Source organism: Triturus cristatus, chromosome 5_1 (assembly GCF_964204655.1).
Source record: "Triturus cristatus chromosome 5_1, aTriCri1.1, whole genome shotgun sequence".
Taxonomy (NCBI): Eukaryota; Metazoa; Chordata; class Amphibia; order Caudata; family Salamandridae; genus Triturus; species Triturus cristatus.
Genome location: NC_140587.1, coordinates 681,015,407 through 681,034,624, shown reverse-complemented (window position 1 = coordinate 681,034,624; position 19,218 = coordinate 681,015,407). Strand labels below are relative to the sequence as shown.

The window sequence follows — 19,218 nt, the reverse complement described above, 5'->3', positions numbered from 1 at the left end:
GCTCCTGGTCAAGAAACATCAGAGACTGGGAAAATATTGATAAACGGTGCCACAACTAATAGTGTTCAAATTAAGAGGGGCGCTAGACAGGGGTGTCCCCTTTCCCCCTTACTCTTTAACTTATATATAGAGCCCCTGGCCAATATGATTCGAGTCTCCAACGATCTTACCCCCTTTAGTTTCAATAATTGGGAGAAGAGAGTGGCACTATTTGCCGACGACCTGATGGTCTATTCAAATAAGTTAACAGAGACATCTATCATCATGAACGATATGTTGACAAATTTCGGGGAGATCTCTGGGTATCAAATAAACCAACAAAAAACAGAGATCATGCAGTGGAATCTACCTCCTTCCCAGCACGACTCTAAGAGGGAAATCCGATATCAAGGGATACAAATTCGAAAAAACATTGATGAAATTGCTCAAGTGAACTTGCTACTAAAAATCAGAGAAATGAGGAGACTATTTAAATCATGGTCATGTTTATCCTTGCGTTACAACAAACAAATGATGGACGGAATGCTGACAATGCATACATTCTCCCCCAGTCAAGAGATCTGGGTTAAATCCATCGTTCTTTTGCCCACTACACCACCCCAGTTTAGACATGGCCATATGCAAATCAGTATTGACCCTGTGCCTCATGGGAACAGTCCAGCCCGAACTGCCAAGCCATGTCTTCCCTGGACCAGAATCAAGCATCCTAGGACCGGTTTCTGGCTATCAGCCGTCATCAGCCAGGATAGCTTGACTCCAGTGGCGTAGTGAGCACGGGTCCCACGTCTGGGAATACCCATCCCACTTAGGGCGAAAAGCGTTACAACAAACAAATGATGGACGGAATGCTGACAATGCATACATTCTCCCCCAGTCAAGAGATCTGGGTTAAATCCATGTTTATCCTTGTCCTTCATAGGGAGAGTCAATGCAATAAAAATTACTATTTTGTCCAAGTTTACCTTCGTTTTTAATGCGATCCCCCTGGAGTTTAACACACTTCAAATAAAGAAGATTCAAAGTGAGCTAAACTCCTTTATCTGGGCATCTAAAACATCTAGGATAGCCTGGAAAAACCTGAGTCAAAAAAAACATCGAGGAGGGATTGCTAGTCCAGACCTCTTAATGTATTATAGGGCTTTTCACTTTAAAAACATAAGACATCTCTTCTTAGATTACGGCTCGTACCCTCTCTATTGGAAAGCAATAACCAATCACTCTAACTGCTTGTACAAATTCGGCCACCCTAGATTCTTCAGGAAAATAAAATTAAAGGTACTGCGAGCAGCATGCAAACTTTGGTCCGACATAAGGAAAATTTGGAAATACCCATATTATAGTTCACAAGCCCCGATATGGAACTCGCCCGGTACTCCTGAATGTTTGCAGGATTCTTTAGCTCTTCCCTTGAAAAGATCTGGAATAACAGTATGGGGTGATCTTTTAGAAAATGGTATCCTAAAATCATGGGAAGATTTGGTAATGCTAACTACGAATGGAATCTCGAGGTTCAAATTCTACCAATTGACTAACTGGGTTAAATCGCAAGCCTTTGGACCAGAGGACTCTACAATTGTAGGGGACAATCTTCATAAAGCCCCGGGAAAGAAAGAAGTCACGAAGTGGTATTGGTCCCTGGTAGAGAAGAAGGAATCGGATTACGATTTACCGGACTATAAATGGAAGAAGATCTTTCCGGCTGAAGACTTGCAACAGGCATGACAAGTATCTTATACCTATTTGTGGCATACTACTATTTCTGCACCATTGAGAAAAAATCATCTATATACCCTGCATAGGTCGTATTGGACTCCGGGGAAGCTCTCCAAAATGAGTATCCAGATAAAGAAAAAATGTCCAAAATGTGGTGAGATAGAAGCAAATGACATCCACATGTTTTACTCTTGCCCTCAACTTGGTCAGTTCTGGAATGAAGTAGACAAGCTTATTGGTAAATGCTTAAACTTGACCTTTAAGGTAAGACCTTTTTCTGTTATATTTGGTATTCTGGGTTTCCTTGACTGCGGTAAAATTAATTTGACAAAAAATCAGAAACATCTTTTATTTATACTTATATTGATAGCGAGACGTGAAATTTGTTTAAAGTGGATACTTCCCGTTCCTCCACTGATTCATGAATGGGTGGGGTCAGTACATAAATTTAGGTCTTTGGATAAATCTAGAGGAGTATGCAAACGTACCGAGCATTGGGATCTATGGGACAATGTTAGATGGTAGGGTAGGAAGGGCTGTCTAATGATTTAACATCGCAATCAAAACCATTGACTCATAGATGCAGGAACCAACATTTTTTGATCTATGGAATCGGTGGTATTGAAGCAAGGTCTCTAACTCTACTCCAAGGGCGCCTAATCTCAAGAGGACCTGATTGCACTTCTTTCAAACAATGTTGGAGTCACACAGTACAGGAGGACAGGCTCAATAGATGGATACGTGGGATGTATTTAAATTGGGCCTGACATTGAATTGTATGGGATATAATGTGGTAAGTATTTCTTTTTGTTTCAGTCAATGCTGCATTTAAGTTAAAGTTCTCCAAATTATGTATTTTGTATATGTGCTTATTTGCAAGCTAGTTACTTGTTACACTTAGTTGATATTTCAGCACAAAAATGCAGTTACTGCTGTGTTTGGTTTTATAGTTTAACATTACACATTCCACACATCTGCATGACAGTTGGCTAGGCTATTGGTTGTCCCTAATGTACTTCACTCCACAGGAAATGAGAGCATGGAGTTTCGAGGCATGTGCAAAGTGAACTGTAGCCCATGCACTCTGGCTTTCAGGATTCCCCCTGATAGTAGCATTGCTATGCTGCAGGGATTCTTCGCATTGTGACTTTTGCATGCATCTCACCCTGTTCAAAGTATATCTTATTTACCTGACATTGCCATCTGTTGGGGTCATATGCATCATAACAATGACTAATTTCCACAAATAAATTGACATCGATAATTGCACATCAGAAAAAACTGACAGTTGCGCCAAGTTTTTGACGCAGACACAACACAAAATGTTAGTCAGATTGGCGTGACTCTGCATGGAATTGTTACCGAAACGTAGCACAAGCATTCTGCTGAACAAAGCACTGGAAGTGATTTGAGCAGTCCTAGAGAGACAGCCGACACCACACTGGGTGCCCACTGACTTTGCAATTGTCCTACTTGAAATAGTCATGTCCAGAAATTACTTAGTCTTTCAAAACCAATACTACTACCAGTGCAAAGGTGTGGCTATGGGAGCAGGATTCGCTCAAAGTCTAGCCAGTTTGTTCATGGATGCCTACGAGGACAAATACATTTACAACCTTGACAACCCATTCATAGACAACATCACAATGTGGAAAAGGTATATCGACAATGTTATAATGATCTGGTCTGGCACAGAAATGAGATTGATTGACTTCAGAAATTGGCTAAATGATAGATCATCCGACACTCACCTGGGCCGCACAAGACCGTTTCGTGAAAGGCAGGAGAATCAATAAGCCCACCCAGCTTGTACCTGGGACACTTTGTTTATAACTGAACTGGACAGACCCCAAATTGTGCCTTTGTATATTGTAAACATATTTAGTTTTATCATATCACTTATTCAGAAACTACACCCAGTCACATATGTCACCTTGTCACTTTATTCACTCAGTTCTATGTCACTGATGTAATTTGATGATTATTGAAGTCTGACAGCCATATATGATTATATGCTTCATAGAGGAAAAAAGTAAAAATTGACTTCTCTGTCAAATATCGTGTGTCGTTTGTGTTCCACTCTTAAGTTTACAAAGCAATTTATGACATTTATTATTATTGTTTTTGCATGATCAAGACTTCATGAGTTTAAAAGCAATTGCTTTACCCAACAGAACCATTTGTAGCTTGTTATATTCAGTAGTGGACACCGCATTTGATCATAAGATACTGTCTATTGTTGTGTTAAACTGAACCCAGAACTATGTCATTGGTGTTACCTGTACGCTTCCAGTTAGTGCCCCAGTCTCAGGAGTGTCTCAACAAAAAAGTCTGTGAATGGCAGAGGTGGGGGTTGTAGTTTGCACAGCTCAATCTTAGGGCCTGAGTAGGATGTTGGGTAGACCGCTACCGACAGCTAGAGAAAAGGATTAAGATACCGGCGGTCAGAGCGCAGCAGGCAGGAGGAAGGACCTCCACCTCTGACAGGCCCATTCAAGATGGCATTAGGGAAGTAATCCCTACAATGAAGGCGTTCCTGCTCCGGCACCTCCGTAGGGATTACGATATCCATTTCCCACATCCTTTTCAGGGCAGCCCCAGCATCATGGATAGTCTGTCAGAAAGGGACTGTGGGGGCCCCTAGCAGGGCCCCTGTGAGCCTATGCTATATGGCCAGGAGGGGCACATGGGGTGCTTCCCCAAACATCCATGCCAATGTGCCAGGCACCACAAGGTACCTGGTTCATGGATCTTTAAGAATAGGCCTTTTTCTACTGCGGCTGGTGCTGCAGCCTTTTTTCGGGCCACAGCACAAGCCGCAATGATAAAAGGCAGGTTTCCAACCGCCCACACTGAGGTCACATCATAATATGATGGTTGGAGTCGCCGACTACTTGTCAGTTGGTCTCCATCCCTCTACAATAGCGGTTCGACGCTCATTCGACCGCCATCATAATGAGGCCCTTAATGAGGAATTTCAGTAGAGTTCAGGTTTCACATTAAATCTATAGTGATTCTTTAACTGTAATATTTAGTGGAATATCAGTGGTATTTCTTTTTATAAGTAAATGTTATTTTAATATCAACAAAGATAAGTATAACTTCTTGAAAGAACGTTTTCTATTTTATTATATAGGATTTGCAATGATATATGATGGTTCCCGAACAAACTAAGAATTCGCAAAATACGACCTTCATGCATGTGAGGCAAAACGTATCCTTCAGCCATGCCCTGATCTAAGCCTCTGTATCCTCATTGACTTCTGTTGCCAATCTGGAGAAAAGGCATGGCCTCTCACCATGGCCTCTCACTATGGCCTCTCACCATGGCCTCTCACCATGGACCCCCCCAGCCCTTGTGCCCACCGAAAAAGCTGTACATGGCGTTTGTCTATGTGTAGTTAACCTGGTGTGTTTTGCATATACAAACACATATATGTATAGTGTTTGTATGTAGGCACTTTTAAACTTGTGGAAAAGGGTTACAAAGAGGGTTAATTATATATGTGTAACAACATTTAAAACTGGAAGGAAAAACAAAGACAACATTTATTGCATATGTCATACATTAAGCAGCCATACCTGGAATCCTCTGATCTTCATGTCCATCATGATTTTCTCTGCCTGATTAATATCCGATGGGTCATAAATCAAATAAAACGAGTTAGGGCGCGTACGAACTGCCTGAGCTGCCAGGTGCCAGTTTTCCTGTAATGATGTCAATGAGTTAGAGGCATTTTTCTCATTATCTTTCTTCAATCCACCAAAGGCAGCAATTCAATCAAAGCAAAATATTTGACCATCTAAATTATTATTTAAAAGACTGTGCGAAAGGCTCATACTAATGCCGGATGCAAATGTGACTAGAAATAAATAGATCTGCTAGCTTTTTAAAATGCACTCATTTTTGTTCTGTAATTACTATTCTGAGCTGCATAAAGACGCGTTGTGAATGCCAAAGTAGTATTTCGCTCGTGTTAGATTAACAGATCTGTACAGCAGCTCTCCAACCTGGCATTTTCAAAAGCCGACATCATGATTTTAAAAAACACCTGCGGGACATTGCATTCTCTTGCTTTTGATGATCTCAATTGTTACTAGTCTGCGACTTCTTACCAAAAGAACACGGCTGATTTCTGTTTCTTCTTCAATCTTCATTCTTACTTTGTAAAGTCACTCTGATCTCTGAATAGTTTGTGACCTTGACTTTCGAAAACGAGAAGACATGTTTTCTATTCATGGCTTTAGGTAAGGGAGGAGATGCAGAAAAAGTTGAAGGGAAACATGGAGGAGGAGGCCCTCATTGCACGTTTTTGCAATAACTCTCAATAGGGCAAATAGGGATTATTAATTTTGCAGTATAATCCACATTTTAATGTTTCACTGGCACATTTCACCTTCAAACTACTGTATGGAAAAGTGCTCGGAACAAGGAAAAAGCGTGCAGACGTCAGTGAACAAACACCAATTCTGCAGTTAATCCTGATTTCCTTATTTTAAAGGCTAATTATTGTAATGGTGCGGTAGTACCATGCTTAGAATTACTTCACCATTGTAGCTGGCTTTACTATGCTCAATTACAAGATAAGTATAATTGTCAGAAATTGCTCATTTTGGGTGACCATCTTTATTTTTTTACTGAATTGTATTGCCGTTTTTTTCTAGACTCTGCACACTGGAGTACTGCTGTCTAGTGCCAGTGTATGTGCTCTGACTCCTAAACCATATAAAGAATAACCCCTAAAAGGTAGAAAACCTCTATTAAAATTAGTAGGTCATCTCTTTGCAGCTCTTGTAGCCCAAATGGTAGAATGCATGGTATTTAAAAGTGGGACATGTAGAAAATTAACATTAACAGGTCTGTACAGTGACAATGTCCTAAAAGCTATTTTCAGTTTGGCATGCCTACCTGCCCTATGTAGAAATCCGGAGTACTGAATAAAATACTAATCTTTTATCTCGGGAATGGGGGCAGCTAGAAAAATAATGAAACCACTAATTTTACGGGTTATTAACATTCCAGTTCATTGGTGGAGTCAGATTTTAATTAAATATGAAGGAAAGGTAACTTTGAAAAGTTACCTTTTTCCTGACTAAAGTTCCTGTAGACTAATTTGTATTAACGCTCCACCTTCTTCCCGCCTGTACTTGGCCTGAATAAAGTGTGAATGAAGTGTGATATTCCTCCTCGGAGATACACATAGGTCACTGTGTTGACCTGAATGGGTAGAGATGACTCCTTTGAGCTCAGCAGAAGGGTTGGGCCTGCCATCCTGTTGGCCACACAGCATCAAATCCTGTCTGGCAGGTCTGTTTGAGGTACATGTAACACCTTGACACACTTGAAAGGGAGCAAACAGAATACCAGGACAATTCTTGTGAATCTGATATCTTGTTGGAGAAGAACCCTTGTTTTTGCTCTACCACACTTACATCTCCTTATTTGTTGTGGGTACAAGGCCTGCTCCAAACAGGATTTTCATGTTAATTGTGGGTTGGCAACAAGGATTTCCCTAGTCTGCTACCCTATATACCGCCAACCTTAAGAACCCAAGTTTAGTGTGACTAAATACTTTCTCCAGTATGGAAATGCTGTGACACATGACATTTCGAGCCTGTTTACTACAAAGCAAACAGGAATTACTGAAAAAAGTGGGAAGGGTGGCCCATGGGAACCTTTAAAGCAATGGTTAGGGAGTGTCCAGGGGTCACACGCACTTACGAGCTAGTGCCAACCATAAATGTGGCACCCCGAGATACCTTCTTCAGTATACTGGCGTGTTTGCTAAAGGATACCATATATACTGAACCTGCTGCACTTGACATTTGTGACCTGTGGGGAGGACTTTAGAGTTTGAACCCCCTTCATCTTAAAATCCAAGGACAGAAAGATCTCGAAGGATCATAAGGCTGTTCCCCTGGTTGGCTGCTAGAGCATAATAAGCTGAAGAGGACTTTCCTGAGAAGATTTGCAGCTGACCAGTGGCAACTGGGCCTGGACTTGACTTTGCTGTTGCACCATGCCTGACACCCTGTGAGTTTCCTTGTGTCCCCCTCTGATTTCCTGGGTGCTCCACTCCCTAAAGCCTCAGCAATATATGTATTATTGAATGTTGCTATGGTAGATGGTATTAAGAGAGGAAGAATGGGAGAGAGACATTAAAAAATCTTTCTCAACTTTAATTTGGGCTAAAATACAGACAAAAATTATGTGCCTCACATGTGTTGCCATCATTACGCAAGACACACATTGTTTGGGGGGTATTGTCCCCTCTCTCCTAGTAATTGTTCACATATTATTTTAAAGTGAAGTCTACTGCAGCCTTTTTGAAAAATTGTCTGGAAAAAGATTAATATTATTGTTCACTCCAATGCTCCCTTATATTTCCATAATAATATTTTGGTAAGCAAAGCTGATGATGTTCATCCTCTCTGTTGGAAATGGCCCTTTTTGCAGGGTTATCCCCACACTTATTTTGCTTCTTCGTACTACTTTTTCCTGACCTGTGGTTGTTGGCTAAAGGATTCTGGGCACTTTACCACTGATGATCAGTGCTAAAGTACATATGCTCTCTGTGTAAATTGTTATTGTGATTGGTTGTCCATGATTGGCATATTTGTATTACCAGTAGGCCCCTAGTAAAGTGCACTGAGTGTGCCAGGGCTGGTAATTCAAATGCTACTAGTGGGCTTGCTGCACTGATTGTGCCCCCCACACGAGTAGCCCTAAAAGAAGTCTCAAGCCTGCCGCCGCAGTGCCTGTGCGCAGTTTGTTTGTGGAGAAGTGTGGCTCAATGATAAGAGCGGCAGACCCTGATGCAGAGGTCTAGCCCGGGACCAGGGTTCAATTCCCCGCCTCGGCGGGTCTTGGGCTCAAATATTCCACGGACCTGATAATTCTCGCCTCGGTGCCATTCCAATCATGGAGTCCCACTCTGCAACTCTGGGCAATAGCTTGCTTAATCTCCACAACGGCCCCCACAACGCTAAGGATGCCTGGCCTCCACCTTGGGGGTGCCCAGGAGTGGACGCCTCACAGGGAAAGCCAGTATGGGTTCCACAGCGGTATTCGTACAAGCGCCTTGAGACCCTTGCGGGTGAGTAGTGCGCTATACAAGTATCAATTTACATTTTACTGCCAAGTCGACCTGTCTAGTGCACCCACTGGCCAGGCCTTACCCTTCCTTTTTTTACACATTGGACACCCCTATGGTAGGCCCAAGGTACGCCCCTGGGCAGGGTGCAGTGTATGTGAAAGATGGACATGCACTAGTGTGGGTAACATGTCCTGATAGTGAAATACTGCCACTTTAGTTTTTCACTATTGAGAGGCAACTTGCCCATAGGACAGAATGGGGAATGCTGTGTAACATGTTTACCTGCATATCTTCCCATAGGAGCTGGATAGAAAATTGGAGTCTGGTATACCTGAATTCAGAATTTAATTATCACATCTTTTAGTAAAGATGTTTTTTTAATACTGTGTTTGAAAATAGCACTTTTAGAAAGTGGCTATTTTCATCTGCCTGTTTGTGAATTGACTGTCTGGTTTGAGAGTGGCAGGGGCTGGGGTGGCTCCAGGAGTCTGGGTGAGTCAGCACTAGGTTGAATAGACCTATCTGCATGTGGAGTAGTGGGAGGAGTAGCACCTGAGCCTGAATAGGGCTGTGCCTGCCTTCCACAATGCTGGCTCCACCTCCTACGGTGTGTCTGATGGCCCTGGCCCACAGTCACAAAGGAAGAAGATATGCACTGGCAGAGTTCCCCCAGAACTGGTTTGGACTGGGTCCAGGACCCCTCACACATAGAGAACAAAGACTTTTGGGGTATAAATATGAGAGCTGAAACCACTGAAAGTTAGACTAGTAGTGAACAAGAGGAATCCCTGCCAAAGAAGGTCAGCTGAAGAGACTGAGGAGAAGTACTGCCCTTGCTGTGTGTCTGGGGTTGGCCTGCAGTTTGCTGTTTCTACTGAGGAGAGGACCAAGGGACTCTGCTGTGTGCGGTGTCCCCTGCTTGAAGAAGGACTTTGCTGTGTGCTGTGTCCATCTGAAGAAAAGTTTCCAATGGCCTGAGAAGAGCTGGCCTCCTGTTTCTGAAGTCCCAGGCACAAAAGGACTTCACCCACAGCTTCCCTTAACTTCCTTGATGGGAGTTCCAGTCTGCCAGGAGGGTCTGTAACTGTATGTGAGGCTTTTATGCTGTTGGGAGCTGGAAGCGCGACGCAACGAGAGAGAAGCGCGATGCTGCCGCAGCAGCCGCTGTTGCATCATCAAGGAAGCATGTCTCCGCAGCCGCTGTTTGCCGTCGCATCACCGGAGAAGCGTGCCGCCGCCACCAAGGGTGCCGTCGCATCACCGGAGAAGTGTGTCACAGGGCCGTCGCATCGCTGAGGTGGTGCGCTGCCGCTGATTGCCACCGCAACACCAGAGAAGCGTGTCACAGTCACCAAGGGTGTTGTTGCATCACCGGGGAAGCGTGTCACAGGGCCTGTCGAGGCTCAGAAAACCACAGAGTTCGCCGCATGGCCGGCAGGCGTGCATGCATCGCCTCCATGTTGTCGCATCGCAGTAAAGACACTATTTTGCCTCATCACACTAGATCGTCGCAATGCATCGAGACGCCATCTTGTCGCATCGTAACTGGAGTGCAGGAAGAATCGCCACATCTCCTTCTCTGCGCCCCTTTTGTTTGTCTTGCATTATGCATCCCAGGTACTTTGAGACTAAAGTGTCACATTTATCATCTACAAGTTTATTTTTGCAACAATCTTTTTTAAAGGCATTATACTGAGTTTCTGTTTGTTGGATTTTTGTCGTTTTAGTCTTGTTAGGTTTAGATAAAGATATTTTATTTTTCTAAACTGGTGTGGTGTCCATTTGTGGTGTTTTCACTGTGTTACTGCGAGGGTTGGTACAAATACTTTACACATTGCCTTTGGGATAAGCCTGTCTGCTTGTACCAAGCTACCAAGGGGATGAGCATGGGTTATCTAAAGTGTGTATCCCCCTTACCCTGGCTAGAAGCAAGGGTCCCTATTTGGACAAAGGTCCCTACCTCTGCCAACTAGAGACCCCCAGTTCTAACACTCTCACAATAAAAGATTGATATATTTAATTCAATTTGGTTACAGCAAATTAAATTGAACTGGAAATATATTTAAAAACATTACTACAATATATGGTACAATGGGATCTGTTATAGACATAAAAGTAATACTGTAAATTGCTCATGAAACATTATAAAATATGGTTAATTTTGACAGCTTACTAAACAAATATATATTCAGCTTCTAATGTGTGTATTATTCGGAACAATGATACTGCTATACCTCTTTGAAGTCCTTGTTATTTTCTTTTTTTTAAATTTTATTTATGGATTTTTAGTCACAGATAACAACAGAAACCAAAGAAGCATACATAGCACAGAGAAAACATGAAAATATACAAGAAAGAAAGAAAGAAAGAAAAAGAGAAGAGGAGAAAAAGGCAGGAATACAAAAAAGAAAAGAAAAAAAGATAGAAAAAAGAGGGGAAAAGGAGAGAAGAATATCAGACTTCAAAACTGTAAGAGCGGATATATAGTTTGATCATAAACATAATGAACATGAAATTGACGGATTTAGAAAGGGAAAACTTATAACTGGGATTAACAATAATTCATGATAAGAGTAGAAACAAAAAATAAAATAAAATGACTGTTAATCCCACTGGAGACTTGACCAGACTCTTTTCACCCTGGAACGTAGACCCCGAGCTTTAGCTATTGCCAGCTCCATTTCATAAACCCCCTCAATAATAACCAAAAAATCAATAATCTTGGGGCACAGTGCGTCAATCCAAACCCTAGCAATACACAGCCGAGCAGTAATGATGATGATTGAAACTAAGGAGGTCGATAAATTGCCTGGGTCCGCTACCAGGCCCAAGACTATTTCTTTCTCAGTTAATTGAATCTCCTTACCGGCCAATCGACTCAAAACACTTGTAACATCATACCAGAACATAGTAAGTCGAGGACATGTAACAAACATATGTCAGAGATCAGCAGCATATTCATTACATTTAGGGCAGTATGACTTTGAAGAAACCGACAAGGTAGTCCATTTCGAAATAACCTGGGGGTATAGTATAACATAAACATAGTGCGATGTTGTTGCAACCTTAAATTAATTGAAGTAACAGCAGAGTTAATTATGGCCATTGAGTCAGTGATTTCTTCTATATTGATATCCGTTGAAAACATGCAAGTGAGTTTAGTCGCAATCTGCGATCCGTCGCTTCCGCTTACAGACTGAAAATTCTGGTATATTTTCCCAATCTGACCCCAGCCAGAAGTCTTAAAGATAGCCCGCAGTAGCTCTGAAGTACAAGGGGGGGCAGATAGGCCCTTCCCTTGTACAAAATAATCCCTAACTTGCAGGTACTTAAAAAAGGAATTGTGGGATAGCCCAAATTCCTCTCTTAAAGAGGAGAATGACCTAAAACCACAATCATCATACAGCTGCCCTAACCGTGTTATTCCACACTGTTGCCACAGCCTGCATACCGAGTCCGAAAATATACCCGGAAACCTAGGATTGTCCCACAAAACAATAAATTCATGTAGATCTGGTATGACAAAATTTTTACCGATATCTTGCCAGATACGGTAGATGTGTCTGACTATCTTGAAACAAACTCTTTTAAAGTAGTTAGGGTCCGACATGTAGTGTAAGAGGAACCCAGGGCCCGATTCACAGAACAAACTTAAGACAAAATCCTAAACTTAGTACCATTTTGGTATTCACAGAATGCACTTACTACTTCTGGTATTCACAGAATGAACTTACTACTTTTTCGATTCACAGAATAAACTTACTACTTTTGCTATTCACAGAATGGATTTACGACTACTAAACTTACGTCCGCACTCGGGCCGGAAATTCCGGCCCGGAGGCGGAGCTTCCGGCCCGGAGGCGGGGCTTCCGGGCCGGAGGCGGAGCTTCCGGACCAAAGGTGGGGATTTCGGCCAGTGGCGGAGATTTAGCCATGGCCAAAATCTCCGCCTCCGGGCCGGAAGCTCCGCCTCCGGGCCGGAAGCTCCGCCTCCGGGCCGGAATTTCCGGCCCGAGTGCGGACGTAAGTTTAGTAGTCGTAAATCCATTCTGTGAATAGCAAAAGTAGTAAGTTTATTCTGTGAATCGCAAAAGTAGTAAGTTCATTCTGTGAATACCAGAAGTAGTAAGTGCATTCTGTGAATACCAAAATGGTACTAAGTTTAGGATTTTATCTTAAGTTTGTTCTGTGAATCGGCCCCCCAGTGTTTAAACCATATGCGAGCTGGTACGCAAGCCATGTTTTGACCACATAAGGTCCCAAAAGTAAGCTCTGAATACGATTCAGAAAGGCTGACCAAAAATAAGTCTTAAAATCTGGGAGAAGGAAGCCACCTTGTTCGTATGTCAGCTTTAAATATTTAAGAGCTCTTCTGGATTTTCGAAAGCCCCAAATAAAGCTGCCAATAGCAGAATCAAGCCGAAATTTGGGCAAAATGTTCATTTTCACTATATTACATCTCCCAATGATAGTTAGAGGCAGTCTATGCCACCTATGAAGGTCAGCTGTAATTTTTTTAAGCAGTGGTTCATAATTCATGGCCAAGAAATCCTCAGTGCGGCCACTAATACGAACACCAAGATAGATAGCAGAGGTAGTTAACCCTAAGTGAGGTATTGAGAGTGTAGGAGCATAGTTAAGGATGGACTGCGTTTTATTTGTATTAAGCTTATACCCCGAAAAGGAACCAAAGAGTTATGCCTCCTGTGTTAGTACGACTATGGCCATTTCAGGCCTGATAGTAAATATAGCAATATCGTCTGCATAGGCTGTGACTTTTAGCGTCATGCCGTTAAGTGACACTGGCAATATAGCAGTATTCTGAAGGAGATGTCTGATGAAAGGCTCAATATAGAGAGCAAATAGTAAGGGGGAGAGCGGCCACCCCTGACGCATACCCCACTGGATACGAACAGGACTAGATGTACAGCCATTAAGTTTGATGACAGCAGACGGATTATGGTAGAGTCGCTGGACCGCCGAGACAAACCTTCGACCGAGGCCTAAAGAGAGCATAGTACACCAAAGAAACTCCCAAGCTACTCGGTCAAAGGCCTTCTCGGCGTCCAGCATTAACATGCCAATCCGATTACCCAAGTGACCAGCAACATCAAAAGATGCAAAGGCGGTATTTATATGAGTTACCATGTCTCTACCGGGGACAAAGCCGTGCTGTTCTTCTGAGACCAATAGGTGTATAAGTGGGGCAAGACGAGAGGCAAGAAGCTTGGAGAATATTTTCGCATCCGTGTTGATAAGAGAAATCGGTCGATATGACCCTAGGTCTTCTACCGATTTGCCCTTTGTAGAGAAAACCACAATGTTAGTTCTATTCCATGAAGGAGGCGCCTCCCCTCCCTGTAGTATGTCATTAATCAGCTCAAGAAGAACTGGCATCAGCAGATCCCTGAAAGTTTGATAGAACTCGAGCGGGATAGTGTCCTCGCCCGCCACCTTGCCGCTTGCTGCTACGTTCAATTCCTCCAGATCAACAATATTTTCTAAGCTCGAAGTTTGAGAAACATCCAGAGAGGGTAGAGCGCTTTCTCGTAAATAATTCATGGCCACCTGCTGATTATAGCTGCCAGATTCCTTATATAAGCTAGCATAGAAAATCTTAAATTGTTCGGCTATGTCCTCCGACTTCGTGTAAGTGACACCATCTACCCCATTAATAGTCTTAATGTGTGATTTACCCTTCTGATCAGCAAGTTGGTGAGCCAGTACCCTTCCAACCCATTCCCCGTACTCGTACTGCAGAGATCTAAACTTAAGAAAGTTGTTGGCGACCTTATCCTTCAACCCTCTACTGACTTTTGCTCTGACTTCAATGATTTGGGCGTAGATTAGTGACTCATTAATATCTTTTAAGACGATTGCCCGAGCATGTTGCTGCTCTAATTCGTTATACTGACGATGTTCGTTACCCAGCTGAACACTATTGAATCTATTTTGCCTAACTATAAACTGAACGGTAGCCCCTCTAGCACATGCTTTTAAACAATCCCAAACCAACGCGAGGGAAGAAGTATAACGATTGTTAGCAATATAATCCTTCAGGGCCAGATGCATGTAATTGATAAAAGCAGAATTATTTAAAAGATGCCGAGGGAATGAAAATTCCCTAACTTGACCTTGTCTAGATGAGCCAAGATATACAGAGAGCATAATAGGGTTATGGTCGGAGGTTACTTTTGGACATATGACCATAAATGCATTAACAAAAGCCTGCCATTAGTGAAAATCATGTCGATACTAGAGTATTGTTTATGGGGATGAGAAAAAAAAGTAAACCCAGAACTTGTAGGAAACAGTGTTCTCCAAGGGTCATCCAGTTGATGGACATGTAGTAGATCTCGTATTGCAGCCCTGACCCGGACCATTCTAGCTCTAGCAAGCGTATTTGTGGTATCAATTTTTTTTATCTAAAATGCAATTAAAGTCACCCATTACAATAAGATCTCCAGCCCAATCCAAGAGTTCAGAATTCAAATAAGAGATAACCTCAGGACAGTCCGTATTAGGGCCATAGACCATGCATACTGTAACATTCTTACAAAAATAGAGAGTTGCGCAATTGCCCACATAATCCGGCTATCAGCAAGAGTTCGTAATATAACACTTTTAGAGGATTTATCCTTCAAAAGGGCGACCCCCCCGTATAGAGACCGTCTGTGAAGTACAGACGATCAAGTCAAAACCAGGCTGTTTAAAAAAGTTTCTATCTTGATAGGACAGATGAGTTTCTGCCATCCGACTATTTGAGGCTTGAATCCATTGAGCTCTTCAGCCACCAATCACCTTTTACTGGCCAGATTCAACCCACAAACATTCCATTTTTTAAATACTAAATCATTTCTCATTCCTCACATTTCTCATTTTTAATTTCAAATATTTCCTGTGCTACTTTAACAATGCCGTGACTATTTAACCCCGTCGAACCCCCATCCCCATTAAACCATCCCCGACCCCCCCACCCTGTTTCTTAAGAAAGGAATCACCCCCCTTGAAGCTGTCCTGACCTGACAGCACATGAAGGACACCACGGCCACCCCCCCCAGAGTCCACTGCCATTCCTGCACATCCTATCCCCACCATCCAAATCCACGCAATATATTTTCCTTTTAACATGAATGCCACCAAGTGGAATTTTCGAACCCCCTGTGCTAACAAGAAAGAAAAAAAGAATAAAAAAAGCGATCAAGAACATCAGGCCTAGACCTTACATCATATTAATCAGGATTAGGGGTGGTTTGCCAGTTGGCAAGCGCTTTTTTAGCCTCCTGTTCACTTAAGAAAAAGTATGAGCGACCATCCTTAATCACTTTGAGGCTCCTGCAGAAAGACCTGAGAGCAAACAGGCTTAAATGAGTCTATAAGCTGACGAAACTGCCATCTTTTTCCCATAGATGATTTGCACAAATCTGATCTCACGAAGATTGACATAGAGTCAACTTGAACAGGAGCTGTTGGTCGGGCTTTAAAGAAGATAGCCTGGCGAAGTAGAAAGTTACCCAAAAATACCAGAATGGGCCTTGAGAATTTTGTTTTAGCTTGAGAGTTTGATGATAGGAATAATGGGAGGTGATGGGCTCTTTGAACCTGTGTGTCCATATCCCAATCCCCCAAGTCTGGGAAAGCTTTCTGTAATAGGTCCACGACAAATGCACGAGGGTCAGAGCCTTCCTTCCCTTCCGGTACCCCAAAAATCCTAAGGTTATGTCGCCGCTGTCTATTTTCAAGATCGTCGATCCTTAGCTGCATAGAGACCAGCTGTGACTCATGCATGGTAACTAACTTAGTAGTTTGAGTATTGACTTCCTCCACGTCTGCCACTCGATGTTGCAGCTCAGTAACATCCGCGGTTAAATGATGAACCTTGGTAGTGACCTCAGATAGTGCCTTTTTAATTTCAATACAGTCCGCCCTTGCCTGTTGAGAATATGCTTGTGCTTCTGCTCTCTGAGTAATTAGAGCCTGCATAATATTGGAAAGAGAAGGCTCATCACCCCCACTGTGCCTTCCATCCAGATGATTTTGCTCAGAAGTATGACTTAACACAGTTTCTACAATAACCTGAGGACCATGGGGGGAGGGAGAGACGAGAGAATCAGGTACTGCGGGTAGATTGTTACGCTCAGCTGGTGTTGGACCCTTAGAATAGTGGAGCACCACATCAGCAACGTTTTGGCCATGATCAGTGCGATGGCCCTCAGCTGGGGCTTGTGCATAGCCCATTGTAGGTGTATTAATGATAGCCATGGTAGAGTTATTAGATAATGAAACGGCGGGAGAGGTAAGACTGGTCGTAGGCGCCAGCAGGTTAGCCAGCGGATCTGAAATATTCAACAGAGAGGGGGCCGAACTATCCCCCTGTAAGCCTGAGTTGGATAGTCTGGAGACAATATTTCTCACTTCGCCCTTTGATGACACCTATTTACGTAGCGCGCTTACCCCTGGACCAGCCTTACAGGAGCTAGAACCCTCTAATCAACCAAGTACATCGGAGATTTGAGCCCTGTTTCCAGTACCACCTCGATCTCTACCGCCTTTACCAGACCGGCTAGATTTGGGGCCCTTATCTTTCGGGGTATTACCCCCTGGGCCATGCACAGCATTGTTACTGATCCTAGTGTTAGCACCACCGTGTCCAGATGAACCAGGATTTGCAAGGGAGAGCAAATATTTCCCAGATTCCATGAGTAAATTTGCCTGCTCCTCATTGCCCCCAGTTACATTGCCAGTGTTATCTGTCAGGTAATTATAGTCACTACATGTACTAGCCTCCTGCACGATTTTGTTGGAATGCTCGCAGCCTACGCTATTTAGACCCACAGCTTGGGGGGTGCAGCCTGGGACTGGAGAGATAATTCAGACTACGTCATCAAGTGGAAGAGGATCAGAAGGGACTAAGTCCACTGAACTCACCCCCGCAGAAGGAGACTCCAATCTTGAAATATTCAATGATTCCTCCTCCCCCCCCAAGCCCTCATTGACTGCGGCATTTAGGACTTCGGCCATCTGGGTGGGGGGGCAACAGATTCGGAATCGCAGGACCGAAGAAGCACTGTAACTTTCCCTGAACGCAAGAGTTTTAGAATAGGCTTCCCCACCTGAAGATCTATTGGGCTGGCTGGAGCGTTGTTGCATGGTAAGGCTCTCTGCGGCATAATTCATTATCAACAGCTGAGTCAGTCAAAAAAACAGTCTGACCTTCCAGGCGATCCACTGCTGCAGAATGGCCATCACTTTCTGCTTGAGCCTCAACTCACACTCGATGAGTTGTCTGTGGGGGGGGCCATGACTTCTAGCTGCTCCCTTGACAGAATTATGGATTCCGGCGTCCGCTTTTCACAGCCAGTGCTTCCGCTCATGCCCCTGATCACCCAGATGCCAGCTGGATCACCGCCAACAAGCCAAGAAGCTCGAAAATCGAGCAGCGGGAGCTGAACAAATGCTCTGAGCGACCTCCTAGCTGTGAACCATCTCACCGCACGAGCGGCGTGAACCACACAGCTGATACGGGTGAGCCGCCACATCCGTCAGCTCGCGGACCGAAGGGAGAGGGAATGGGCGAACAGCGTTGAGAGACCGTGAGTATCCGTGGATGACTGTTGTATCTGAGGTCCTCGTTTTTTTGGCTGTAGCAGTGTTGTATTCAGTATTCACCGTAAATGTATTAAAATAACCAGCATGGACGGAGAGGCATCACAGCAGGCATCCCGGCCCTCCGGAGAGGGCAGACGCGCGTCCTTCAGTGGCAGATACGATCCGCCATCTTCCTTTCCGAAGTCCTTGTTATTTTCTGTGGATTTCCTTCATGACTAAGAAAGAATTGGATATTTCTTTCACTGTATTGCTATAGTGCCAAAGACACTAATTTTACAAATTTTGTATCTTTCAATGACACCTCTTCTCAATGCTATCCCCCTTTCCCTGCTTTAGTTTATTTTTCTTTCTACCCTTCTGTTCTTTTATGTATCTTTATATTTTCTAGTTTATCCTTTGACTCACAAATTATAGTTGTGGATTTTTTTATACCTTACTAATATTTTTAATAATATTATTGGATTTTTGCGTTCTTTTGGGCCTTGTGCCAGCTCCCCCTGTAACAGTTCTCCTGTACTGCTTGCCAGCAGTCCGCTACCCTCTGCAACATTGTGTATAGGGCCATCCATATAACTGAGCTCCAGAAGCTGCACAGACTTTAGAAAAAGACAATACGCACATTGCTAATTCTCGAAAAGTATGATCATCTGACATCATCACTGGCTCACCGTTGACAAGAGATTTAAATGCCATGTTCTTTACATGTTTCGCAAAGGGGCTGGTATGCTTGCGTCCCTGCCACCTCAGTATATAGTACAGCCTTAAACTCCTGATTTGTCTCTGTAGCCACAAAAAAGGG

The 19,218-nt window shown here is 43.3% G+C and overlaps 1 protein-coding gene across 1 annotated transcript in view; it reads right to left on the bottom strand.

Annotated features, from left to right (window-relative positions):
* The window catches only part of LOC146831362 (uncharacterized), a 1,121,174-nt gene that overhangs the window by 609,285 nt on the left and 492,671 nt on the right, over positions 1 to 19,218 (bottom strand). The window contains exon 4 of the mRNA XM_085604146.1: positions 5,296 to 5,421. Coding sequence (XP_085460272.1) covers positions 5,296 to 5,421 — 126 coding nt within the window. The remainder of the gene's footprint in view (positions 1 to 5,295; positions 5,422 to 19,218) is intronic.